The 26,246-nt window shown below is 41.4% G+C and overlaps 1 protein-coding gene across 6 annotated transcripts in view; it reads right to left on the bottom strand.

The window, feature by feature from the left end:
• The window catches only part of NUBPL (NUBP iron-sulfur cluster assembly factor, mitochondrial), a 56,236-nt gene that overhangs the window by 10,184 nt on the left and 19,806 nt on the right, over positions 1–26,246 (bottom strand). For 3 of the 6 annotated variants that reach the window (XM_083619339.1, XM_083619335.1, XM_083619337.1), the window contains 4 exons: positions 20,427–20,466; positions 20,229–20,319; positions 6,944–7,037; positions 4,919–5,004 (listed from right to left, as the gene is read on the bottom strand). In XM_083619339.1, the coding sequence (XP_083475465.1) occupies positions 4,919–5,004; positions 6,944–7,037; positions 20,229–20,319; positions 20,427–20,466 (311 nt within the window). Of the gene's footprint in view, positions 1–4,918; positions 5,005–6,943; positions 7,038–9,299; positions 9,441–20,228; positions 20,320–20,426; positions 20,467–26,246 lie in introns of those variants that run through there. The other 3 variants (XM_083619338.1, XM_083619340.1, XM_083619336.1) reach the window with 3 other exon arrangements.

Here is a 26,246-nt window from a genome sequence, read left to right as displayed (position 1 = left end):
TTTTGGTATGCAGCACAAGATTAGGGCTGCAATTCTATGCGGCAGTATGCATGAGCTGGGAAGAAGTGTGTGCATATCCAGAGGTGTTTTTGACAGTTTATGTTGCACTGGGCTGAATGAGCAAGCCACTTTTCCATTGAAACCTAGCGTTCACATTCAAGGCAATTGGCTGCCATAAAAACTGTCAAACACACCTCTGTCCATACAGACACTCACCTCCCCTGCCAGCATATAGGTTGACTATGGCTGCAGTCTGCGGTCGCAGTTATGAGCATGGTTTGGCTCTTATAATACAGCTATGAACCAGGCTCATTTGATCTTAATTTCTATGGTCTGGCCAACATCCATTTTTAAAGAGGCCCTAATTAGAAGTCAACACAGCAGTCTGTTCTTTAGTATAGTCTGTGTCTGTCACATATACAGCAGAACATCCCTCCTCCCTATTTCCATCTGGCACTCAGTCAGCCCTAACCATCCCGTAAATGCTCTAGATCATGGTTTGCCAACCTTTGTGGGCCCCATGGGCACATTTGAGAACCATATGGGCACAACATGCCTGCCACAAATCTCCCCTCCCCAGCTGTAAACCCATCCACCCTGAAATCACCCCTGGACCATGATTATGGTAAAAGAATGTTGACAATGGAAGGTTTACTTCAAATATAATTTCACCAGGAAGATGGGACCCTACGGGCACCAGGACCTGCGTTCATGGAAGACAATCTCACTTGGCCACGAGTGATCACTAAGAGAGAGAGAGCTACACTTCAGATATCCTGTCTGAATGTCATAATTGCAGGAAATCAGCTCAGCCGCAGTAAGAAGCTGAGTAGTTGTGGAACAATCTTCTTGCCTTTAGGAGCAGCTAGGAAACCCATCTGTTTAGGAAGTCTTTTGTGAGCTGAAGGTGTCTTGATCACTGCTGCTGTATCCCCCCCCCCCAATGTTTACTTTTTAATCTCTGAAATATTGTGCGAGTTGCCTTGAGCACAGGAGAGGTGGAAAAGAACTATTTCAAATAACCCAGCCCTGAAAAATTATCTGTAAGTTTTGCCCAGCTACTTGTTTAGGCAGGCTTTTCAGTTATTAGGCAGTTTGATGAGCTTTGAGCATGCAGCATGTTCCAAGCAACGCCAGGGGCAGACCAGAGAAACATGCTAGCTCTGCCCACCTCCAATTGTCGTTCCTGTCACCCTCAATCCACGGAGGGTGACTGTGCAAAGCAGGGAGCTGCCTGTATCTGTGAAGGCACCCCAAACACAACAGAATCTTAGAAAATCAGGGTTCCAAAATGTGCAGAGCGCCTCCACAGATATAGAAGGCTCACTGCTTCATGCAGACACCTTCCTTGCACAAGTTGAGGGCAATGGGGGGGCAATGGGGGGGAAGCAAACTAGCATGCTCATCCCCACTGCCCACCTCATGCACTGGATAATTGAAGCTGAAGGGAGCTTATTTGACCAAATTTTCACCTGTGGTATTAAAGTGCGGTGTTTTGGTTTTGCCATCATATGAGGTTCAGGCAGAGCATACAGTGTCATACCAAACACGGATAGGAAGTACAGTTGCAACATATCATATACACAAGGGTTTGTTCCACGGGTTGCACGTATAACCAAAATTACCTTTTCCTTGGCTGGCAGGTGGGAGCCTGCCTTGTTTCTCCACTGCCTTCCCTCTCCCCAACCAGCAGAAGGGAGGAGGAGGAGGCACGCAGGCAGGCAGGCAGAGGATGATGAAAGCAGAAGGGAGGAGCAGAGGGAGACAGAGGCAGAAGAAAAGGGCTGGAATGGATCTGAAATGGAGCTGGTTATGTATATATGCTGCTGAAGCAAGCATAAGATGCAACTCAACTGCATCAAAGATAATATTATACTGATGCTAAATATCAAATGCCCAAAGAGATATTTCAGCTCTGATTCCATATCAGATACTTAGTACATTCTCAGTATAAGCTACTCCAGTTTCAGAAGACAAGTGAACTCCGTGGGCATAACTCTAATTGAACCAGCACCACAGTTGCCAGAGTTTAATTTTTAAAAAGAGGAAACTATTTACAGAGATGATTGATACTATTCTTAATTAAGCTTAAGGATACATCACATGAAGAATAGTTCTTAAAGGTAGGCAATAGTGTGGGTTATCTATATTTTGTCATTAGGGCTGTGCCAAACATAGGTAAAAATGTTCTTTTCAAGACCACCCCAATTCCCACCCACCCCAAATTCCTTGTTATGACCTGCTCAATCTGCTGCTACTTCCAGCTCCTTCTTCTTCCTGGAAGGCCAGTGGTAGGAGCTGCCAAAGTGGGCGCTGCCAACCCAAACTCACTGCCATTTGCACCCAGACACTCGTACTCTTGCCACACAAAGGCCACCAACCCGTTGTCCCTTTCCCGCTGGAGAGCTCTAATGGTACGGGCATGGTGGGTTTAAAGAAAGCCCTTTGAAGTCCCCCCATGCTCTCTGATAGGTTTAGGAAGGAAAAAACCAACTCTGTGGCCAGCACTCCCAGAGCAGGGGGGAAACCTAAAAAGTGTTCCTTCTTGCCTAGCGCTACTCAACCCACGCCTCCGCCCTCCTCGCTTGTGGCAAATTGGAGCAGAACAAGGTACCTTGGTTCCTTTTTGCATTGCCACCATAACAAGACTGAGCATTCCAGAAGCAGGTAGGAGCACTCCAATCTGCTCTGATGTTCCCTGGGGTGGCAATTGTTCTGCGCAGGTTTTGCCGCTGCCAGTACACTGGATCTGGTGGGAAAGATCTGGCTCAGCGCTACAGGTCTGCCACTCCTATGGAATACGGTGCCATGGCACTATGTATATTTGGCTCTTTGATGCTCTCACGGAGGTCAAACATTGTAAGAATGAGGGCAATACTTCCTGTGCTGGCAAACATGTTTGAACCCTTTCATATAAAATTCTGGAGGTCACCAGGGGTGTGGATAAAGTTTTTTGACGCTGCTAAACATATTCACGGAAAAGCAATGCACTTCGGCTCTGTCCTATTTATAATTTGTTTATCTGTCTTGAAACACTTTCATCTTTAAATGAAACAGGTCTACCAAAAAAAAAATTTTTTAAAGCCAGCAGTGTGGAAATGACTGAAACTGACTTGTTATATAGTATGTATACCAGCGATGTCCCGATAACTTTCAGCCCATGCTATTTTATAATGAGACTTTTGTTCTGTTCTCAGGAACATCCTGCCCCAGATACCAAATTCTATGAGTAATTCTGTAAGGAACTGCAGAAGATAAACAGCCTTTTTATGGGTTTTTGTCTAAGCTGTGTCTTGATTAAGTACTAGCTGTACAAGTATAACACACTGTGAAATAACACATACCTCCTTTGATTTATTATTTACTTCTCCATATTTCATTGTGCTTTAAAGTATTACCATGTTTAACCATTAGCTTCATACTTAACCATCAGTGGTTCTTCCAATGAATATTACTGTCTCTCAGATTTTGTATGTTTCAAATCAAAAGATGGGTTTGTTGGCAGTGAGAGGAGAAACATGTGGTAGAAACCCTCACCAACTCTGAAGAGCAGATTAAAATATCTGAGAATGGTGTCTCTCAAAAAAATATTTTCCCCTACTCATCTTTGCTGTCTTCCCCCATTGTCTGGGGTGGGGAGGGGAGCTTTCAATTTGTTTGCTTATGAAGCACTGTAAAGTAACAATGTCACTCTCAAGATCTGCATCAACTGGCACCCTTTACAGTCCTTCATTTTCAACTCCCCTGGTTTATGGCAGGTCTTGAAAGTGCCAGACCTAGGAGGTCCATGAATTTGTATTCATCCTTGCTAGCCATGCAGCTAAAAGTTTAAATTCTCTGTATGGAAAACTCATTCGTTCAAACTTCTCAAATATACCTAAATAAGGGAAAACTGCATGTGTGCTATGTAGGAGTATAGCTGGCAACTTTCAGGTTAATTTGTACTGTAGTATATTTAGGATTACAAAGGCTGTATTTTAGTATAGCAAAGCAGTACACCCACAATTCACTTCTGAAATAATTTTGCTATCACCTCAGAGCTCATCTGTTATTTATATCATACAGGCAAGTTTCTTCCCCCAAAAAAGTATCAACAACTAGAACATATGAAAAACATAAACTTCTTAGAGAACAGGTACTATCACCTTCTGTACTATTAAGATGGTATTATCTAAATGGCCACTACAGTGGTACCTCGGATTAAGAACTTAATTCGTTCTGGTGGTCCATTCTTAACCTGAAACTGTTCTTAACCTGAGGTACCACTTTAGCTATAATGGGGCCTCCCGCTGCCGCCATGCCGCCGCCACATGATTTCTGTTCTCATCCTGAAGTAAAGTTCTTAACCCGAGGTACTATTTCTGGGTTAGTGGAGTCTGTAACCTGAAGCGCCTGTAACCTACAGCATCTGTAACCCAAGGTACCACTGTATTATTCAAATGGCTTTGTGGGGGCGAGTCAAAAACCTGCTCCACTGATTGATCACAAATGGTCAGACACCATGCATCTAATACTAATTGCTTTACAATGGCAGAACAATTAGCCTTGTGGGTTTCCTTCAACTTTGAAGAAAAGTGATTTTACTTATAAGCAAAATTGTGACTTTCTTCGGTATATTTATACTGAAATCAGACCACCCACCCACTGCAGCTGGCAGTTTTTCCCAGACCCATGAGGGATCAAACTGGATACCTTTGGCATGCAAACCATGCACTCTACCCACTAAGCTGCAGATCTTCCCTTAAGATTGAATTGCAGGCAAAAAAAAAAAATCACCATCCCTTGGTTACAAGTTGACAGGGCCTCCAGGGGCCAGATGAAAAAAAAATGCTCTGGTGACCAGTCTGGCCCCTGGACCACATACGCCCATCTTAAAACATACCCATTAAATACAAAACTTGCATTTGTAAAGGCTCACCGGCACATTCACTTTTTTGAACATCTCCGTTCCTTTGCGTGCATCCAGTAAAGCGATATCCTGAGGAGTGGACACCATCACAGCCCCTAGGGAAAGGAAATATATGCCATTGTTACAGCCAATATTGTCAAGAATGCTAGTATTGAGCTTCATTAGGCTGTTTCATTCCACAGAACACTGCCATGCGCAAACACATATTGAACTCTATTAAAGATTAATGGTGGCTTTGCTTGAGCAGAAAGTTCATGCAAATTGGGGAACCAGATATTCTGCAGCTCTTTATGTCATTTCCCCTCCTGATCAAAGGCGTCTCCCAACCCTTTGGAAAAGTTTTCATGGGTGGGAGGGAATCAGTGAAAATATGGTGCCTCAACTTACGCAAGTGAAAGCACTTTCTACTATGGCAAAGCAGCCACTGAAAACAATGCCTTGAAATTACGACTTTGCCTCCATTAACTCAATTGCTTTCTTTTCACATGGTTAGTACTGTAGTTAAAGTCCACAAGTTACTACAGGCATTTCAGGCAACTTCCAATTCTGGAACTTGCCTACACCTAACCAAACATATAAAAACCCACCATTATAGTTGAGATAAACATGATTTCCTACTTAGCAATTACTCCTTCCCTCCCACTCCCTAACAGTTCCCAACACATTTATTCATTCATTCATAGTAAAATATTCATAAATCAAATATGTGACAATCTCATTGAGAAACAGGATTCAAATTCTTCCCCCTTAAGCAGTATTGCCTCTGCAGGATTAATAGGATTGATAAGTATGAAATTATTTTGATCATTAAAATCAGCAAATGCGACTGAAATTCACTTGAGAAACAGCTCTGCTTAAGCAGAATGTATAATTTTTACCTAATCACTTTTCAGAGATGAACTACTTTAAGGATGATTGAATGAACAAGACATTGCCTGGATTATGCTTCTTTTGACATGTACTGACGCTGGCTCACATTTTCTCAACAATCTTGTATGTAGAAATTCGTTGCTCTGCCTTCAACATTATTCAATAAAAACCAACTTATGGCTAGTGTTATTTATACAGCCATCCGCCAATAGCAAAAAGCCAGTTTACTGAAAACAGTTCGATTCTTATGAGGCAAACAGAAAGAGACATCTAAGCCTACTTTAAAAGCTCTGCAATGCAGGATTCCTTCTGGCTATATCTAAATTGCTTCTTTGCAAACCAAGCCAGACAGCTTCTGGTGTGAAGTGGTCTCTCCACAATAGTCTAATCAGTAATTTATCTTAATTCTTCTTTTTTAGAGTAATTATATACATTTTTTCAACAATATGTATAGGGAGTTGGGGGTCTTGGCAGGCTGAGCATGCTAGGGTGTGCATGGCTGCAACTTGGGGACCACAGATATATCTCATACTGAACACCTAGCTGCTACCCAGTGTTTGTATATGAATTGGAAACATTTACTGTTGTTTGCCAATTCACTTAAAAGCATTGTTTCCAACTCCACTTCACCAGGTGATTGCAAAACACGGTTCTTCACTTCGGACATCATTATTTGCAAAACTTTTATCACCCCCTTCATCACTGAGCAAATCTCAGACCAGGTCACAACAATAAAATACAACCTGTATGTTCAATATTTGCTACTCAAGATCCCTTTTCCCCATCACTCCTCCCACCCTCAAATCAAACTGCTCTTTAAATTCCAGAGCCAAAATAATTTAAGATTTAAAGAGAAAATAGGAGACGTTTAATGTATGGCTAATTTTTCAACTCATGGGAGTTAAGACCTTTTCTGACGGAGGGAGGCGGGCAGGCATTCTGAAAGGACAACACAGAGGGATGAGACAAAGTGTGAAATGGCTCCACCACTCTGGATCCCTTTAGATGCCACCTAAAGTTAAGAAATTGTTACTGCCATTCAAAAAGCCTCTTGGCGCTTTTCATCTTTAATCACAACTAAGGAATATACCCCACTGAATTCTACAGCACTTACTTCTGAGTAGGCGCAGCTAGGCTTGCACTGTAAGTCCATAAAAAAGATACCTGCAATTGGGATGTTCTGTGAGATTGACAGTTGTACATCTCCTGTCCCAGGTGGCATGTCAATTACCAGATAATCCAGCTGGTGCCAGTCAACCTAGAAAAGGCCACGGATGAAGCAGGAAAGAATGAATTTTAAATGTATGGGTCAAACATACTATAGTCTAGCAGGTCTCTTAGCACCAGTACCACAGACCAAGGATCACCTGCTTATGTTACATATACTGTATATATAAATATATATAAATATAAAGCCCTGTGCAGGTCACAGAGCAAGGGTTCAGAATCATGGTCTGGGGGTGGAGTGTGGGGGGTGAGGTGGGGAGATCCTGTTGGCTTCAAAGCTCCATCAGATGCTACCATTGACATAAAAGCCTAACAGGTTAATACAGGGGCATTCTAGCACTCTGGTTTCAAGCCAGTTGTCCCCTGTGCCAGTAGAAACCTTCCTCAGTAGTCGTGACGTGGCTGCCCAACCACTGAGGTCAGATTAGCACAGAGACCCAAGCAACTGAATATTTATTAATTTAAAATGCATATCAGAGAAATGAGTCAGGGGCACAAAGTAGCCAACATGGTTTAATCTAGATTAATTGCTTGTGAAAGAACATTATGCCCATTTTATTAGCTTCCTGGAATTCAAAGTGGTAGGGGACTGTCCTTAAAAAGCGTGACCTTTCAAAAGTTGACTGCCTGTTGTCTATAACCTACAATTCGTTGTTCATTTATTTCAGACCAGTCCATACTTAATTACAAAGAGACATACATCATTTTATTTGTATGCCGCCTTTCCATCGTTAAAACCACGGTCAAGGCAGCTTACAACGTGGGAAAAAATTACGTAATCGCAAACATAACAAAAGTAGTAATAAGTAATAAATAAAACAAAATAATAACAAAACTGAACAATTTTCATATAAATCTTAAGATCTAAAATAAAGATGCAAAAATTAATATCAATAATAGCAACAACACCCCCCGCCCCAGACAACAAAAACGCCTAAACAATACCCCAACCCAAGAGTCCATTCAGCAGCCTCAGATTTTGTAGCTGGAGTCAATCAGGGTCCCGCCCTCTTGGCCAGGTGGGAAAAGGCCTGCAAGGCAGGGAGCAGGTCTTGCAGTACTCAAGAGCCAAAACACAATAGTAAACTCTAAGCATCATTCTGTGTTTGGGTGAAATGAGTAATGAATTAGCTAAAAACAGAAGCATACACCAGAAAAGACACAGGTAATGCAAAGCTGTGTCTGCAAGAGTAGACTCAAGAGTGTGCTCCCGATGTTTCCTTTGTTGAGGTGGCCTGAATTTGGTGCTTTACTGTATTCCACTGCTTTCAGCAGGGAGTAAACACACGCAGGAGCTCAATTGCTTGAGTGTATCCCACCCCTTCCGAAAGCAGCGCAACAAGATACACACAGGTCCCACTTACTGAGCACAATGTATTCCCTGGAAATGGTTCATTAGGTGAGTGTTCACATAACTAATCCACAATTTTCACTGATTCCTATGGGAACATTTCTAATACAGTCGTACCTTGGAAGTCGAACGGAATCCATTCCGGAAGTCCGTTTGACTTCCAAAACGTTCGGAAACCAAAGCGCAGCTTCTGATTGGCTGCAGGAAGCTCCTGCAGCCAATCAGAAGCTGCGGAAGCGCTGTCAGGCGTTCGGCTTCCAAAAATAGTTCGCAAACCGGAACACTCACTTCCGGGGTTGTGGCGTTCAGGAGCAAAAACGTTCAACTTGCAAGGGGTTCGGGATCCAAGGTACAACTGTACATCATTTCTCCTATCTCTCCCCCCCCCCCCCCGGCTTCCATGGTTTCTTCCTGAAATGGCTGCAGCCAAGCAGCAGAGCACAAACAAGTAAGGAAGAAAGAATGTGGGCAAACTCTGGGTGTGGTGCGTATAGCGATGTTTGGGCATAATTAGTTGTTATTATTATTATTATTAATAATAATAATAATTTTTTATTTATACCCTGCACTTCCCAGTTCAGAAAACCAGGCTCAGGGTGGCTAACAACAAATTTAAAACACTTAATTGAGGCAACAAAAAACAGCATAAAATACAGTATAAAACGTGAATAACAATAAATTCAGAATTCAAAAATCAATTTAAATAAACATTAGATGATCACTAGGGCTAGCTGGTTAAGTTAGTCCTATTTGGGCCAGTGAGGAGATCAGGGGAGAATTAGCTGTGGGATCCCAGAGCGGGTAATCCTCATAAAAAGGAGAGGGGGAGGGTATGTTTGGATAACTGATTCTTTCGCGTAAGGAGAAAGAGGGTAGCAGGACCTGCATGTTATACACCATATTCAAATAGCACCGAACTCTCAAAGCTTAGTGTGCACTCACAATTGTTCCTCTGCAACCCAATCTGTGTCTTTCCTTCTTTGGGTGATGGAGAGATGAGTGTGGCTTCCCTGAAATGGCCTCGTGGGCCAAATGGAGAAGCCTTGCAGGCCTCATTAGGCCCACAGGCCAGAAGTGGCTAAAAAAAGTGTTGTCAAAAAGGGTAATGACATCAGACATATTGAACGGATTGTACAAGAGTGGAGTCAATGAAATGAGCAACACCACTCCAGGTAAAATGCCTTTTTCAGTGAATATGAACAGAATGAGGAATTATGGAGAAAGAGTATTAAGAGGGTTACAGTGTACATTTCATAATCCAACGTTATTCAGTGTTTTGTATGGCTTTCAAAAGTGACTGACTCACATTTATAGAAATTTTTGAGGCTATATGAATTGACCTTACTTATATAATCTATCGCTGAGTGATATTGCAAAGCTATTTATGTTTGGAGAAGCTGATATCAACTTCTTTTTTTAAAAAATCCTATTTTAAAAAAAAGAACAAAGTCAAAGAAAGCTAGTAAAAAGCTACATAAAAGTCAAATGTGCTTTTTGGCAGTAGATTAGGTCTGTATGTGCTGAAAGATTTGAGAGAGATGGTGCGCAATGCACAACGAAAAAGCTAGCCAAGTACCTAAGAACACTTTTCAGTATAAATTGGTGCTTAATATGACCAGCAGGAACCCACCAGCTTCTCTTATTCAAGTATTTATTATATTTTTATCCCATGCTTCCACAAAGGAGCAGAAGATTGAAACTATTTTCCAACTCTATCTTCACAATGACTCCTGTTAGTTATTAAGAGAGGGGCAACCTACCAAGGCTACCCACTGAACTTCACGACTTTAAATAGGGTGAATCTGATATTTTGTATATTTTGTTTACTGCATTTATATACTGCCTTTCATCCAAGGATCAGCGGTCCTGAAATACCTACATCGGCTCCCAATACATTTCCGAGCACAATTCAAAGTGTTGGTGCTGACCTTTAAAGCCCTAAACGGCCTCGGTCCTGTATACCTGAAGGAGCATCTCCACCCCCATCGTTCAGCCTGGACACTGAAGTCCAGCTCCAAGGGCCTTCTGGTGGTTCCCTCACTGCGAGAAGTGAAGCTACAGGGAACCAGGCAGAGGGCCTTCTTGGTAGTGGCACCCGCCCTGTGGAATGCCCTCCCATCAGATGTCAAGGAAATAAACAACTATCTGACTTTTAGAAGACATCTGAAGGCAGCCCTGTTTAGGGAAGTTTTTAATGTTTGATGTTTTATTCTGTTTTAATATTCTGTTGGGAGCTGCCCAGAGTGGCTGGGGAAACCCAGGCAGATGGGCGGGGTATAAATAAATTAGCATCAGCATCATCATCAGGCAGTTTACAGTATAAAAATGCATAAAAACACAACATAATAGCAAATGCCAAGAAAATGTCTTTTGATTATAAAACAGGAAAGCAATCCTTATTTAGCCATAGGTGTTCCTTCTGTCTTGCTACCTGCTGGAATTCAATAGCCTTCTTCTCCACACACTGAACTAACAAGCCTTGCCCCCAAACTACATGCATTTACTAATCTGCACAGTTGCTACCCACATACCATATTCAAGTAAACTTGTCTACACCACTGGGGACTCCACCCTTTGCAGCGATCACAGTATGACCCGTTGCCCTTTACATGGGGGAAACAAGAGTAACTATCAATTTTCTACCTAAATCCATTATCTTTTCTTCTTGAGAAGATTTATTTGTGCCAATGGTATGTTTTAAGAACAGTGTGGCATATCTCCCCACCCCCAACCTGAAAAATGGGGATGAGGAGATTTATCTGGAGAGCTTAAGTACTGCAGAGTACTGATCCAGCAGGTAAAAATCAAGAGCATTTAATTCTCACATATTAATAATGCCTGGAGTGATTGCAAGAGATGAGATATAAATTTATCCCATGAACTCAAGGGAAAAGCACAATTCCTTTTCTAGCAAGCAGGCACAGCAGTTCTGAAACTTCAAGTATTCCAAGACTTTACATAACTAGATATGAATGAAAAAGACGTTAGGCATGAAATGATAGTATTAGTAACTGAGTAATGTCTTTTTGAGGGTATTTTTCACTAGATAGTTTTATTCTAACTTTCTTAAAACACAGTAAAAAGCCATTGAATACTGTGCTGGAGAAAAGCAGTGTCCCACTCAGTGCCAGATTTACGTATAAGCTAAACAAGCTATAGCTTAGGGCCCCACTCTCTTGCCTCCCTCAAAAAAAATTCACTATTAATATACTTCTTCTTAATTGTATTTCAGTCAACAATTACTTTGATAAAATACATATTTTGTTATATGCAAATGGCTTTAGATACCTATTAGGTCCATAAATTACCATATAGCATATATTCAACACAAAAAACAGCGACAATTTGTTGTTAGCAAAGGACAGCTGGACATATAAAGGGCCCCATTGCCTTCAGTAGCTGAAGGCCTCATCAAACCTAAATCCGGTCCTGGTCCCATCCCTTTTTGTACATTAAGATCACAATTTGATTGGAAGACTGCCAATCAACAGAACAGCAGTTTGATTTTTAGACAACTTATGAACTTCATACACTCAAAAGGGGCTTCCTGTGAACCTTCAAAATAAGTAAGATTACAATTGCACAGCAACAGTACCTGGGGATGTAGTCAACATTTCTCTACACTTCTCCTTCTAGTACCAGGGTCACCAACATAGTGCTCCTGAGCATACATGTGCCCACAGAAACCTTCCCTAGGGGTCAGAGGTTCCCCTTCCCCTGATATTAGGTTTGAAATTCACATTACTTTGTAGCCAATAGGATACGGCTGTGGTATGGGCTTGCCTGCAGTTATATGTGAGGTGCCTGTGACAGTTTCTCCAGTTTGCAAATGTGCCCATTGGTCCAAAAAGGCTGGAAACTGTTCCTGTAGCGCTTGATAACCTTATTTCCCTCATTTTCCTCCTCCTTACAACAGCACAGGATGACTTGAGGTGTAGCTCCATCTTTTACTCCCCCCATCCCCCCTTTTTATGAACCACAGGACTCAAGTAGGCCTTGACTACAAGTTCCATTAAAATGTCAGAAATGAAGTTGAGTATTATTTAGATCAGATTCCCAAATTATTATTATTATTATAATGAAACGGGTTTTTTTAAAAGAATCCAATGGATACGAGTATTTTTTTCAGTTTTCTGTTAGGTCCAAGTTAATCAAAGTATGCCACATTGTTCTAGATTCATGATAATTTCCTGTTTAATATGCATTTAACTTTTTTCTGTGTAATATAAAAATGCCAGTTTAAACAAATGATCTAAAACCTTAGGATCTTAAATCACAGGGTGTGACCTATCACACCACAGAACAATGTGGCTATGTCCATGCAAATGTCATGAATATCTGGAAATTAAGATACCTATTGTCTATGTGTAGCAAGGAAAAGGCTGTAAATTAAATCAGAATAGTTGCAGCGGCTTCCAGCTGTCTTGCATCTAGTCACAGGAGTAACAGGGTGCTAGCTTCTTAGCTATTGAAGACTGTTCAGGCCAATACTTGCAGTGTCGACAGTTGAACTGCTGTACTATGTGGTATACCTACTACTAAGATGCATGTGTGTTCACATATCACGGTTGTGGATGACGTCTTTGTGTCTTATTAAAAAGAGATGGCATTCTACATTATCAGTCCTTTTCTTCCATTCATGATAAGCCATCTCAATCAGACTGATAGTAGTTTCTGGCTAGAGAAAACGTGTGCAAATAAACTGTTTTAGACTGCAGACTGTTTCAGGGAGAAAATGGAAGTTTGCATGCAAGTCTCATTTGTAAGCAACATTCTACCAAATCATGACCTTAATCCCTCTTCTAAGATCAGTTCTAAGAAATGTGTCTATATGCAAATACTTCTTTGTGTAGGAATAAATTAGCTCAGATTAACAAAACATTATGGTAACAGGAATTCCCTCTTGCAAACAAACAAGTGAGTGTTGGTTACAAAATTATACCTGTAACACCCACCATCTGTCAGCCATTGTGCATGTGTGGAAAATGCTAAAATGTTCACTGCTTGAGTACGTACAGTGTTGTGAAACATTTCAGATGTTGGAAATGTAATTGCACTTTGCTTAAGCGCAGCATTCATCTTTTTTCTTCTTCTAAAAAAAGCATTTCCTTGACATTTATTGTTAAAGCGGTGTAATTAACTGCCGTGTTGTGTCTGTGTATTTTCCCTCATTCAGGAACATCGTGAAAGCTTCTGTGGCAAATTGTTCTAATCAATCACCAGGTATAACCAACAAATTAAAACTAAAAACTATAGATATTCACATAATGTATATTCTAAGTAAGTAGCGTAAACACCACATTCCTCATGATGCAACACAAGCAAGTTGTGAAGGTGTAGATGAACAGGAATGCTGTTTAAGAACACATTCTGTAATGTGTATCATTTGAAGAATAACAAAGAAAAGCTGTGAATTGTGCACTTATACTAATGCCACGTTTTGTGAACAGCCTATTCCCGTTACCGTATTTTTCGCCCTATAGGATGCACTTTTCCCCCTCCAAAAATGAAGGGGAAATCTGTGTGCGTCCTATGGGGCGAATACAGGCTTTCGCTGAAGCTTGGAGAGCGAGAGGGGTCGGTGCGCACCGACCCCTCTCGCTCTCCAGGCTTCAGGAAGCTATTAGCAAGCCTGGGGAGCCCGCGGGAGTTCCCACAGGGCTCCCTAGGCTTTGGATAGCAGCCTGCCACCCGGCGCGTGGAGCGCCCTGAAGCAGAGCGCCCCACGCTTCGGGCAGACATCGGCCAGCCCCACAAGCTCGGGGGACAGCGGAGAGGCGCAGCGCCGCCATCCCGCTGTTCCCCGACCTGGTTTTGGGGGGGAAATAATGGGGGGGGAAAATTCCTTTATTTCCCCCCAAAAAAACTAGGTGCGTCCTATGGGACGAAAAATACGGTAATTTAACCCATTTCGGATGAACACTAAACCATGATTTAGCACTACGTAAGCATGCCTGAGGCTCATACACTCTTCATCTTCTCTGATGTAGCCACAAGAAGATGAGAAGCATTTACCTCTCTGTTTCAAACTAACCAGAGTTCATCGTTATATCTGAATGGGGGATAATTTTGGCTTGAATCAGTAATAAACCATATTTAGATCAGGGTGAGACAAGGATGGCAAGTGACATACAAGCATAAATATAAAAGTGCTTGGGCTTGGTTATAGCTAGGAATCAAGATCAAGCAATTAAGTCAGTCTTTACAGGAAAGGTGAGTTCTGAAAGAAGGATCTGGATGAGCATAAATTATTAGTCCTCAAAATATTGGTTATTATGTATATGAGCCAAGCTGCACTATGTGAAGCGCTGCATGATGATAATTTCCTTGAGCCATTTCTGTATATTGGCTCCTATGTAAGTGAATACAGTGGTACCTCAGGTTACATACGCTTCAGGTTACACACTCCACTAAGCCAGAAATAGTGCTTCAGGTTAAGAACTTTGGTTCAGAATAAGAACAGAAATTGTGCAGCAGCGGCATGGCAGCAGCGGGAGGCCCCATTAGCTAAAGTGGTGCTTCAGGTTAAGAATAGTTTCAGGTTAAGAACGGACCTCTGGAACGAAGTAAGTTCTTAACCCGGGGTACCACTGTATACCATGGCTTGGTGAACTTCAGATTTGAATGTTCTCATCTCCCTTCATGCAGTCCAACTCCTTTGCTATTCTAGAAATTGACAGTTTGCCATTATATATGAGTGGGCAACTATGTTTATCTTTCAATCCAAAACGGGAAACCCCTTCACATAGCTCCCCAATTCTGATTTTGAGCACAAACCACAATTTGTCACTTTTGATCCTAACAGCAGACAAGGGCATTCAGGAAGAAATCTCAGTAGGGAAAAGGCACATATGAGCCCAGGACCAATGGCCGATCATTTATTTGGCCATTACTTCTGAACTTTGAAGCAGCCTTAAGTGTTTTTTTGGAAATGTATCATTTGACAAGTAACAGTTTCCTTCATTATTCTTTTTCATATGGAAATGTATAAGCAGGACAAAAAAAACTTTATAAAAAAAAGTTATCGCTTTTTGCAATAATCCTTACTTGTTAAGCACATATAGGAGAGTTCATGCTTTTGCTTGAAAGACCGCAAGAGCAAACTACACATTGCATGAAATAAAAACAAAAATTGGTCACCTCACTCCAACTCTGTGAACTTTTCCTGTTATCAAATGTCTATGTAATCAAAAGTGGAGCTCACACTCTGGCACTTATTTCCGTTTATATCAAGTGAAGGTTCCATTAAAAACCTACACTGCATGAAAGACATTTGTGTAATAGTATTAGCGTAGCAAATGCTAACATCACAGCAGTGTCTATCATCTTTGTACAAGGGAAATGGGGGAGGTTTACCTGCCATTTCAAACAGATTAGAGACCAATCCTCCCTCCTACAGTCAAGGTTTGGTATCCAATGGCTGCATGAGTGGAAGGCTGTGCCTTCAACAAAATTCAATTATCCCTTTCAGGCCCTGCACTCTCCAGACAGCCACTCCAGAAGGTTGGAGGACATTCCTGCAGCATATGAGTTGTACTGTATGCTCTGTGGGATGCAATCCATTGGTACAGTGGTACCGCTGGTTACGAACTTAATTCATTCCGGAGGTCCGTTCTTAACTTGAAACCATTCTTAACCCGGAGCACCACTTTAGCTAATGGGGCCTCCTGCTGCCGCCACGCCACCGGCGTGCGATTTCTGTTCTCATCCTGAGGTAAAGTTCTTAACCCGAGGTACTACTTTCCGGATTAGCGGAGTCTGTTTGTAACCTGAGGTGTTTGTAACTCAAAGTACCACTGTACAGTCAAATACAACATTCCTTGTTTCCCTAGAGTGGGTACAGGCAGGGGAACATCCAGTCAGTGTAACTTCCTGTTCCACTGGTCTGGAGCATCCTCCCCCTGCATGTGATCTGGGAGATGGGCATGGCTCGGGCTGACTCCATAAAAGAGCCGAGCCATGCAGCCATTTTCTCAGTCTTGATTCTTGCAGTTTTGTCTAGTTTGTCTTGATCTCTTGCTTCACTTGTTCTCTTGCTTGCTGTTCTTTTGCTGCCATGCTGCTCTCCTGCAGCCATTTTGTTCTATTGGTGTAATTTTGCTGTCCGCCAGCAGCACATGAGTTCAGTCTCAATATAAGAGATGAACTCAATTTCTTATATAACTATTAAGTAAAGCCTGCCTTTCAGGGATCAAATCGTGAACTGAAATGTGAGTAAACTTTTTGTTGCTTTACTCAGAAAGATTCTCGTGTCTTTATTCTTTTAAGAGGGATCAAAGGGGACACCAGGAAATAATCTTAACTAAGAGATTCAAACGAGTCCGCAAACTAGCTTCCAGCTATATTGAGGGGAATCTACTCTGCTACATCACATACTAGCGTGAGTGAAGGAAGCACAAGACTTATTCAATATATCCCTTCCTACTATCCCTTAACATTCCCACATCCTCACCCTCTACTGCAGCTTTCTTTAGCCCAAACCGACCGGAAGTCTCCCTACCCCCCACCCTGTTCTCTAAAGAGGTTTTTCAAAGAGTGCAGTAGCTGTGGAGGGGGAAAGAGAAGAAGATAAATGTCTGCTGTGTGAGCCATCTTCTACTCACACAACTGTTAAATAATACTTATCTGTTTCGAAGCATAAGCCCAACAAAAACAGGTGCCTGCACACTCAAACAAAATAACCAGGTTCTTCAGTGGTGCCATTAACTGCAGTTATTAACTATTGTTATCAAAAACGTTATTCTTTACACCGAATGATGGATCTGAGGATGAAATGCATTCACTCTGAAGTCACTCTGCTGGAAAATCTCAAGGCTAACAATGTAAGAGGTTGTTGACATTTCCAACTGATCTCTTAAAAATGTGATGGCTTTCTAGCGACCATTAAAATCTACTGAATTGCTGGTTATTTCCCATAACGTATATTGTAATTTGTATTTACAATAATTGCCTTGCTACAGCCTATTTAAATAATAATAATAATGATATTTAAGCTTGAAAATGCCTCTACAGAGGGACGGCATATACAAGAATATAGAGGCTTAAGCAGTTTTTGAAAAGTGAGTCTTGAATAGAGCGAGCCCTGGCTAGAATTAACTGTTTTAAGAGCACAGATGTTAACTATGATTAAGGCTGAAAGGGGAATGTTTCCAAAGAGGAGAGGAAGTATGTGAGAGCTCACATCTTCCCCCAGGTAATGCTACACTACATTACGGATATTTGCAGCAGGGCTAGGGGATACACATCATTATGTCTGCACCAACCACTAATGGAAAGGATATCATCTATTTCAGTGGGCTCGACTACAGAATTGGGAATCGTCATTCAACTGTCATGTCCCAGAATACCTCTTCCAGAAGCATAATGAAGTCTCAGTGCAGCAGTCTCTTTTCCTGAGTAGCTAAAAGTTCCATGCTCTCTTAGAATCCATAAAGAATATAAACAGAATAGTTTTAATGTTATCAGACAGTTGTATTTGCACCTGCCTTGGGAGTATCTGCAGAACCTAATTCTGCTAAACTTCTATAAGGAAAAAAATACCATGATATACCTCATAGTTTTCTGTGTCGCACCCTTATGAAAGAAACTTCATATTCTAAAACTGATGATAAAGGCCATTTCACAATATTGCCTAGTTTTATATGCAAGTCCATGGATCTCTTCTACTGGCTGCAATAAAATGCATTAGGAATATTAGATCTGACTGACTTAATTTTCTTGAGATCTTTATTTAATATTTTATAACCCTGCCTCAATGTCTGGGAGCCCCTTAAACTCAATGTATTCTATCATAAACCAAGATTAAGAAGGCAGTTTATGTGACCAGAAAAGGAGGAGTAGAACGAACTATTACTTTCAGTTCTGCTGTAAAACGAAAGTTACAACCAGGCTATTAATGCACAAAATAATTAAACCTCCCCCCCCCCTTTTTTTGTAAAGCTCTAAACTTAAAAACAACTTCTGAACAGTAGTTTAACCTGCGGTGACCAGTAATAAAATGTGGGCATAAGAGTCATAGAAAATCCAATCAAACCCAGCTTTGGAACAATAAAATATTTTATTTAATTACTGCATGTGATGCCTGAATCTCTACAATGTAAATGTCCTGGTCACAGAATTAAATCTGGTAAACTATGAGTAATAACCTACTGCCACAAGCAGGAGTAAGATTTAAACACACACTCATGAAAACACACTGCAATTATATGTATACAGTTGCATAGTTATAAAACCTTCCTCTTCAACAGATTCTACTTGTCTTTGCTGGTATCTGTAAGCATTTTGTTTTCCTGAAAGGAAACTCCATTTGTCCTGATGCAGGATTAAGGAGCAGATAGTTTATACACAAAAGGAAAATGCTTTGATTGGAGGAAAGTCCTTCTTAAAGCCTTCTTGCAGCTACAAGTGAAATTCCATTGTCAGGGAAAATCATTAACGGGCTCCCGTGTCAAGGCACTACCATTTCTTTTTTACTTCTGGATCTGCTAGATTACAACTGCATCTTTAGTTGCTAGGTAACAACCAACTCAGTATACACCATTATCAACACCCACGAGAAAGAAACTGCCATCTGCTTCTCATTTGGGAATTCCATTGACTGAAGCAATATTGCAGTTACTGCAACCCCACCCCCACAAATCATCCTTGGTCTCCCTCAGCCTTGCTTGTTAGTAAAGCAGGTACTGATGTCAGAACTGTGGTATATTATGTTTTGGGTAGTGACCGAAAAAGAATAAGGCATGTTTGAAGGGGGGGGGGGGGGAGAGACGCCACCACAGGCAATTGTGATATGTTAAAAACCACACTACCAAAAAAGAAATAGTGTTTCCAAACACGTAATAATCTCCCAGTACTAGCAGATGCCTTATCCAGTTGTGCTACGTGGTTATGCTTATCTTTATGTTAACAGACAATACTGGTGCTGCACTAAGAACAGCAATGGTTGGAGTAAAATCTTACTTTTAGGTGATTGGCAGATATTTAGGCTGGAACTAGCCATTACAGCAGACGGGAAACAGAAGCCCTTCATCACCTCCATAACATCTAATAATGGCTTAATGGGTACCATCACACGTTGAGTGTTTTTGTTCTGCCTCAGTTCCACTTCATAGGCTACTGCTTGCTTGAATTGTCCAATTATGTCCCACCATGCATTGTTGCCATTAGAAGTTACTAACAACAAAGAGGAATGAGACAAGGAGCGATTTCTTTCAGCAGAAGCCCTATGTCCGCCATATCATCTAACCTTGGCTTCAAAGATCTAATATAGATATTGTCCACGAAAGCAACTTTCAGCTGCTTATCAAACAGAATGATCCACTATTTATTTGACTAGAAAGTTGCTAAATGCAGAAGGCTACCTAATAGCAAGTCAGACAATGGTACATTGACCTTGTGTTGTCTACACCGACTGGCAACTGTTCTCCAGAGTTTGAAGCAGGCGTCTTCCCCAGCCCTACCTGGAGATGATGGGACCTTCTGCCTGCAAAGCTCAGACACCAATTTATGGTCCTCCACTAACGGAGAGCAATGGGATGGATTCAGCTAACCCAGCGCCCTAGCAGAAGGAAGCACAAGGATTCCCACTCGTGCTATGAGGCTCTCTCCCCTTGTCCTCCCCCTGTGCTTGCCCCCAAATCAGCTCTGGAGGGTTGGGTGAATCCTCGGAACAGTGTGAGAGGGGAGGAGAGAGAAGAGAGGGAGGATCCTTCCACCGGGTTCTCAGTACTTCCGCCTTCTTTTAAAATGCTTTCATACACAGTGATCAGCACTGGCTTGAATAACTTTATCATCTTTCCTTGGTTTAACAATGAAAGGCGGGGGGGGGGGATCAATTTCTTCAAAAAGCAACATGTTTATATAACTCCTTACCTGTCTCAACAACTTCTCAATGGCTGACATTACCATGGGGCCTCTCCAGACAATTGGTGCAGTCTCTTCTACCAAGAAACCTATGGACATACTACAAGAGAAATGCAAATATAGTTTTTTCAACTTTCAGACATGTTACAAGCAGCAAAATATAGAAAGAAAATATGTAAAATGGATTTGAACCTACAGATTGCTTACCATGCAAGTCCATAGTTCACAAGAGGCCTCATTAAGTTTTCTAGAATGGAAAATGTGTTTTAAAAATACATTTTTAGAAATTATTATTGTAAGTTCTGTTCGTTATGACTGTGAAAATGTGTAGAAACTAGAGGCATTTATAAGAGCAATATGCACCCTCTCAAAGTTTTATGCCTTCACTGCAAAGCAGAGGGCCAGTCAAGACATTAACATATAACCAAGGTTAAAACGAGTCACAGTTTGTTGCTTTAACCTAGTAAGATCTCACATATACAGTATAACCATGGTAATTTCTGGCTTCTGTAACTGTGATACGTTGTTGTTATTGGACTGTTTTCCAAGATATTACATCTTTTTCCATAACTGCCCTCAGCCTAAAGGGAACATAAGCTGTATCAATTCTACATTAGGCTTGATACCTGGAGATCTGCTAAGAACCTTCTTAACATGGGTGAAGACGAGTCCAATAAACCAGACTCTAAAGCCAGAATATTCTATCCAGAGAGAGGACCTGCTACCAGTCAAACTAAAAAGGTAGCTAAAGCTTACTTAAGGAGAGTCCCAAGAAACAGCTGCATCAGCAAGTCAACAAAAATGTGGTTTCTGACATTATTATATTGCAACTTTACTCCATATATTTCTTTCTGAAGTTTGGTACCATTTAAGATTCTTAACAAGAGTTTACTTGATGAAAAACAGAATATGACATGTCACTGAGAAGCAAAACATCTTGCATTCATTCAGACACTACACTTTCCCTCAAGAAACCTTGCACTTGCATATTATTATTTTTTGCAATATTCAGCAGTTTAAAATGAAATAAAATAAAATTCATTGTTACCAGCCTATGCTAGGGTGCCCAGACTGCACAAAAATGCTTATCAGGAGGAACTGGAACAAAAGTCATCATATGGACAACCTTCTATTTTATTTCTCTAATTAACGGAACTGGAAGAACACAGACTGCAATTTTTCTTGACAATCCTCTCTATGGCCTCCTAATATTGCAGTTAATCCTTATGCATGCTTCACCACTCAGAATAGCCCCACAGATGCTCTTAAAACGTCTCTCTCTATATGCTTGGTTATGCTGAAAGCCGAAAACCATAGGAGACTATGGCTGCACTGTTACATATTGATTAAATATACCAACATCAATGGGACTTTAGCAAAAGCAAAGACATACTTGTTTGCATTTTTGACTTAAAACCTATGAGTACGTAAGCCAAGTTCACCCGCCATGTAAGGTGCAGTGAATTGTTTACCATTAATATGTCAATGGGGGCTGCTTTGCTTCTTCCAGCACACGGAAGAAGCAAAAACATGATTCCTGACTTAGCATTATATTTGAACTTTGTACTTCGTTTCAGTAGATCATCATGGTTTGACAATTCTACATCATGTTTTCTTGGGTTTCATATGCTTGGGGGAGGGGGACGGAATCTGGAAACCAAACAGACAGGATATGTACAGAAGGGGGAAACTGTGACATACAGCTAGCACTTTATTTCAAGTTACTTCCATAGTGGTTCCCACCACCGCAGAGACAAGCCACTTTTCAGATTAGGAAAAAAAAAGGCTTGCCTTTTCAGCAGTGGGAACTGCAACACCAAACACAACTAAAAGAGATTTGGCATTCCGGTGCTGCGGTACCAGCATGGATTGCAGCCTTAGAATTTAAAACAAACCACAGACATAAAATGTGGCAACAAGTGTAGGACTTAAAAGGTGCATTTTAAAGTGGCTGGTGCCGTTGACAATAGTTCATGATTACAACTATTAATTTCCTTTCTCCAAAATTATATTTCAGTGCATAGTTATTGAGCAGTTACTCCTCCACATCTACTTAAAAATAAGACTGCAGCATGAGCTTACTCAGAAGCTTGGGAATCCGTTGCATCATGAACACCACCTTTTTGTAGAGCTGAAATCTTTCACCACTCAAAATCATCATTATTATCCACCTCCTCACTTTTTCACGATGTCTCATCAGGAAGAGCACAAAAGACTACCATGACAAATGGTATCACTTGCCACAATGCTATTCAGGGGGAGTATTGCAGCATAAACTTTGAACTCTTATTGCCTGGCAGCTGCACAGACTATATAGGATGTGAATTCAGGAGATCTGAAGGCCATCTGTGAACAAATGTGATTAATCAAATAAAATTTCTACTGAAAGGAAGAAGGTCCTCTGTCTATCACTAGCCCTTTCCCAAACAATTAGGATTTCCAATTATGGGGCCTTGTGCATATTTAATAGCAGTAAATAAATGGTCCAACTATCCCTGTTTACTTGAAACATTCCCTGTTTTCTAGGGACCTGTCCTGAGTCAGCAGCAACAATATACCAGAACTACCACATAGGAGTATGGAGTAGAATAATAGAATCTTAGAATTGGAAGGGACCCAAGGGTCATCTAGTCCAATCCCCGCAATGCAAGAATCTCAGCTAAAGCATCCATGACACATGGCCATCCAATCTCTGCTTAAAGTGTGCCTAAAGCAACAACAAAAAAGCTAGCATAATCAACCAACTGGGAGGCTTTCTTGCTTATTTTTCTCCCCCTTGCCTTATAATCTAATGATAGCAAAAGCATTAAAACAGTTGCTCTAACTATTCTGTCACATTTCTGATTTAATTAAGATTTTTCTTCTCCTCAATGACATAAGGCCCAATTCAAGATGAGCATCACCAGTAATACACCTAGAAGGAAGTTTTCCACATTGCCTCCATCACAGTAAAATGCATGTATCATACACACCTCCCCATGCTTTTGGAAATATTAGTGCTTTAGCCTAGCTGTGTTGCCAAGGCCAGTTATTAAAAGACTGAGAAGAACACACAAAATAACACTTGTTACCTATTTTTCATTGTTAGGGACAACGTGTACAGTACAGAATGCTCAGCAACAAGGTCTATTATACAGCTCTGAGTGCCTTTAATATCCCACATTGCTGCTAAAATTTACTCATCTATACAACAAATACGTTCAAAGACACAGACATTTCTGTTTGTTGCAGCAAAAACAGTAAAGGATCTTGTGACGTCTTGAAGGCTAAGAAATGTACTATGGCATCAGCTTTCAGGAACTTCATGCATCAAATGACGTAGACTCTAGTCCATGAAACCTTACACCATAATAAATTTGTTAGCCTTTAAGGTGCAACAAGGCTGCAGTTCTCTAGGTATGCTTTATGTTTCACTCAGAAATTTTCCCACCTCACAAAAGACAACCAGGCAACCTAGGGAGGAACATAACTGAACTTCTAAACTGTAATACACATTTAAAAAAATTTTTAAACAGGATCGGCCTTAAAGTGGTTGTTTTAAAATTGTTTACTCTGTTAAGAATGCCAAAACTTACCTAAGAAAAATGTCAGAAATTGAAAAGGGCAACACTTACATTTCTACTTAGCTTGCTATAGCCACTGCAAGTGCTTTAGAATAGAACACTGAATTAAGAACTAAATCATTTCCCTACCACCAAGATCTGTTATTTATCATCCGGCTCCTCAGTCCTATATTGCTGGCAATCATCCATCTTTGTAAGATAATGAGGCTCCCTCCAGTGAAAGTAAGAGAAAAGAGCCCTCTTTGTGGCCTGATACCTTGGTGGCGATATGAAGAATCAAACTTCCCTAGCATCTCTTGATCTCACAGGCTAAATCCAAAGAAAAGACAACCATCAACACATGGGGTGACATGAATGTGATACGAGTGTGTACAGATTGTCCATTTTCTGCCTCACAGAACCCCAAATTATTATTTCTTTGGCATGTAAAGCCACAATTTCCAGCTTCTGTGTCACAAACTTCCTTCTGTCCTATTACGCAACATGTTACATGCATTGCAGATTATGTGTTTTTACACTAAAGTAAAATACAGCTACCAACCACATCTGAATTACAATCATGGTGCTTCCAAATGAGTGTTTTAAAATCAGACAGTACGGCTTTTTCACTTCAGAAAGCAATTCAGTACGTACTGGTCCAAGCTGGGGACAGCTCCATTGACAGTATTTACTACTTTCTGCCTGCAAATTAAACAAACTGCCGCTGTTTAGTCCAGCTACTTTTCTTGCAACTCCAAGACTAAATACTTAATCTCTCCTGAAGATTCTTTGAAAAGTTTTCTTAAAAGAAATTGGAATAGTTAAACTAGGACGGTGCTGCTACTAGAAATCAAACAGGGGTAGTCTCAGAGGAAATCTCTCTTTCATTGCTAGGTACAAAATATGAAAGCTGGACCGTCTATTCCTCCCTAGGGTCCTTCCGGCTCAACTGCTTATTTCTGCTAGTTTCATACTACCACAATATTGGGTACATTTTAGCAGTATCGTTCAAGGAATACGTAGGCTCCCTCCCAACCATCGCTCCCTGTGTCACCTGCAAGCAAAAGTACATAGTATGGACCCAAAAACTATCTGTCAGTAGACACTCCACTCACCTCTTTCTGAAGGGGAAGGAATCATCTGGCAGCTAAGTAAGCCTGGCATTTAGGGCACAACAAAACATGTAATACCGTATTTTTCGTCCCATAGGACGCTCCATCCCATAGGACGCACCTAGTTTTCTTGGGGGGGGGAAATAAAGGGGGGGAAATTCCTTTATTTCCCCCCCCCAAAAAAAAACCAGGTGGGGAAACCAAGCCAGGTCAGGGAACAGTGGTATGGCGGCGCTGCGCCTCCCCGCTGTCCCCCGAGCTTGTGGGGCTGGCCAATGTCTGCCCGAAGTGCGGGGTGCTCTGCTTTAGGGCGCCTGCGTGCCGGGCGGCAGGCTGCTATCCACAGCCTAGGGAGCCCTGCGGGAACTCCCACGGGCTCCCCAGGCTTGCTGATAGCTTCCTGAAGCCTGGAGAGCGAGAGGGGTCGGTGCGCACCGACCCCTCTTGCTCTCCAAGCTTCAGCGAAAGCCTGCATTCACCCCATAGGACGCACACAGATTTCCCCTTCATTTTTGGAGGGGGAAAAGTGCGTCCTATAGGGCGAAAAATACGGTAATTCATTAATGAAAATTTGTGGACTAAGGGGGGGGCCTCCCTTGGGGGGGAAGGGAGCTCTAAACTAAACTACTGAGGGCCCTAATCTACATCTTCCAAGATTTTGTGTTCTAGACAGATAAAACCAGCCATAACACACACATCCAATGTTAACAGGTAAGAAGATTCAGAAGGTGTGGATTAGCTCCAAAAACCAATTACTTGGTGTTCTTCCTACTCCTATTCATATGCCACGACATTCCCAGGACTTTGGATAACAAATCTTCACATGAAGATGAAACAATATATGTCATTAATGTAAGAATTTCTTATCCCACAAAGGTCTGAGACATTATTGTAACACTAAGTACGAGCACATTAAACACTAATTGTCTCTATTATGGTGCCCTGACCACAGGATCTTCCACATCAATACGTATGGTTAGGAAACCAGGTAGGATGTGACACAGATCATTTCACAATTAGTCTTTACAGATCTGGTTTGCATTCCAAGGCTCAACTATTGCATTACCTGGTTCCAAAAGCAGTGCCTAACTCTAGCCACATGCATGCCCTACTGTCCAAGCTACTGAATATTTGTACAGCACACATAATTTGTTTCAGTTATAGGATTTTTATTCTGACAACTATGCCACAATTCATTACTCCAGGTTGCCGGGGAAGGGGGGAGGCGGCAGCACTGCAACTGTACACTGGAAAAGCAGCACAAGCCTCTCTTCATTTCCACACAAATAAGCCCTATTTGGGTGCTCTAATCACATGACATCACACAGAAAGGCAGGGCCCTTTGAGGCCCCCACCCTCACAAGTTCGGGAGG

The sequence above is a fragment of the Podarcis filfolensis genome, assembly GCF_964270895.1.
Source record: "Podarcis filfolensis genome assembly, chromosome: 1".
Lineage (NCBI taxonomy): Eukaryota > Metazoa > Chordata > Lepidosauria > Squamata > Lacertidae > Podarcis > Podarcis filfolensis.
The sequence above is the reverse complement of the archived record's forward strand: the minus strand, read 5'-3'. Positions and strand labels throughout refer to the sequence as shown.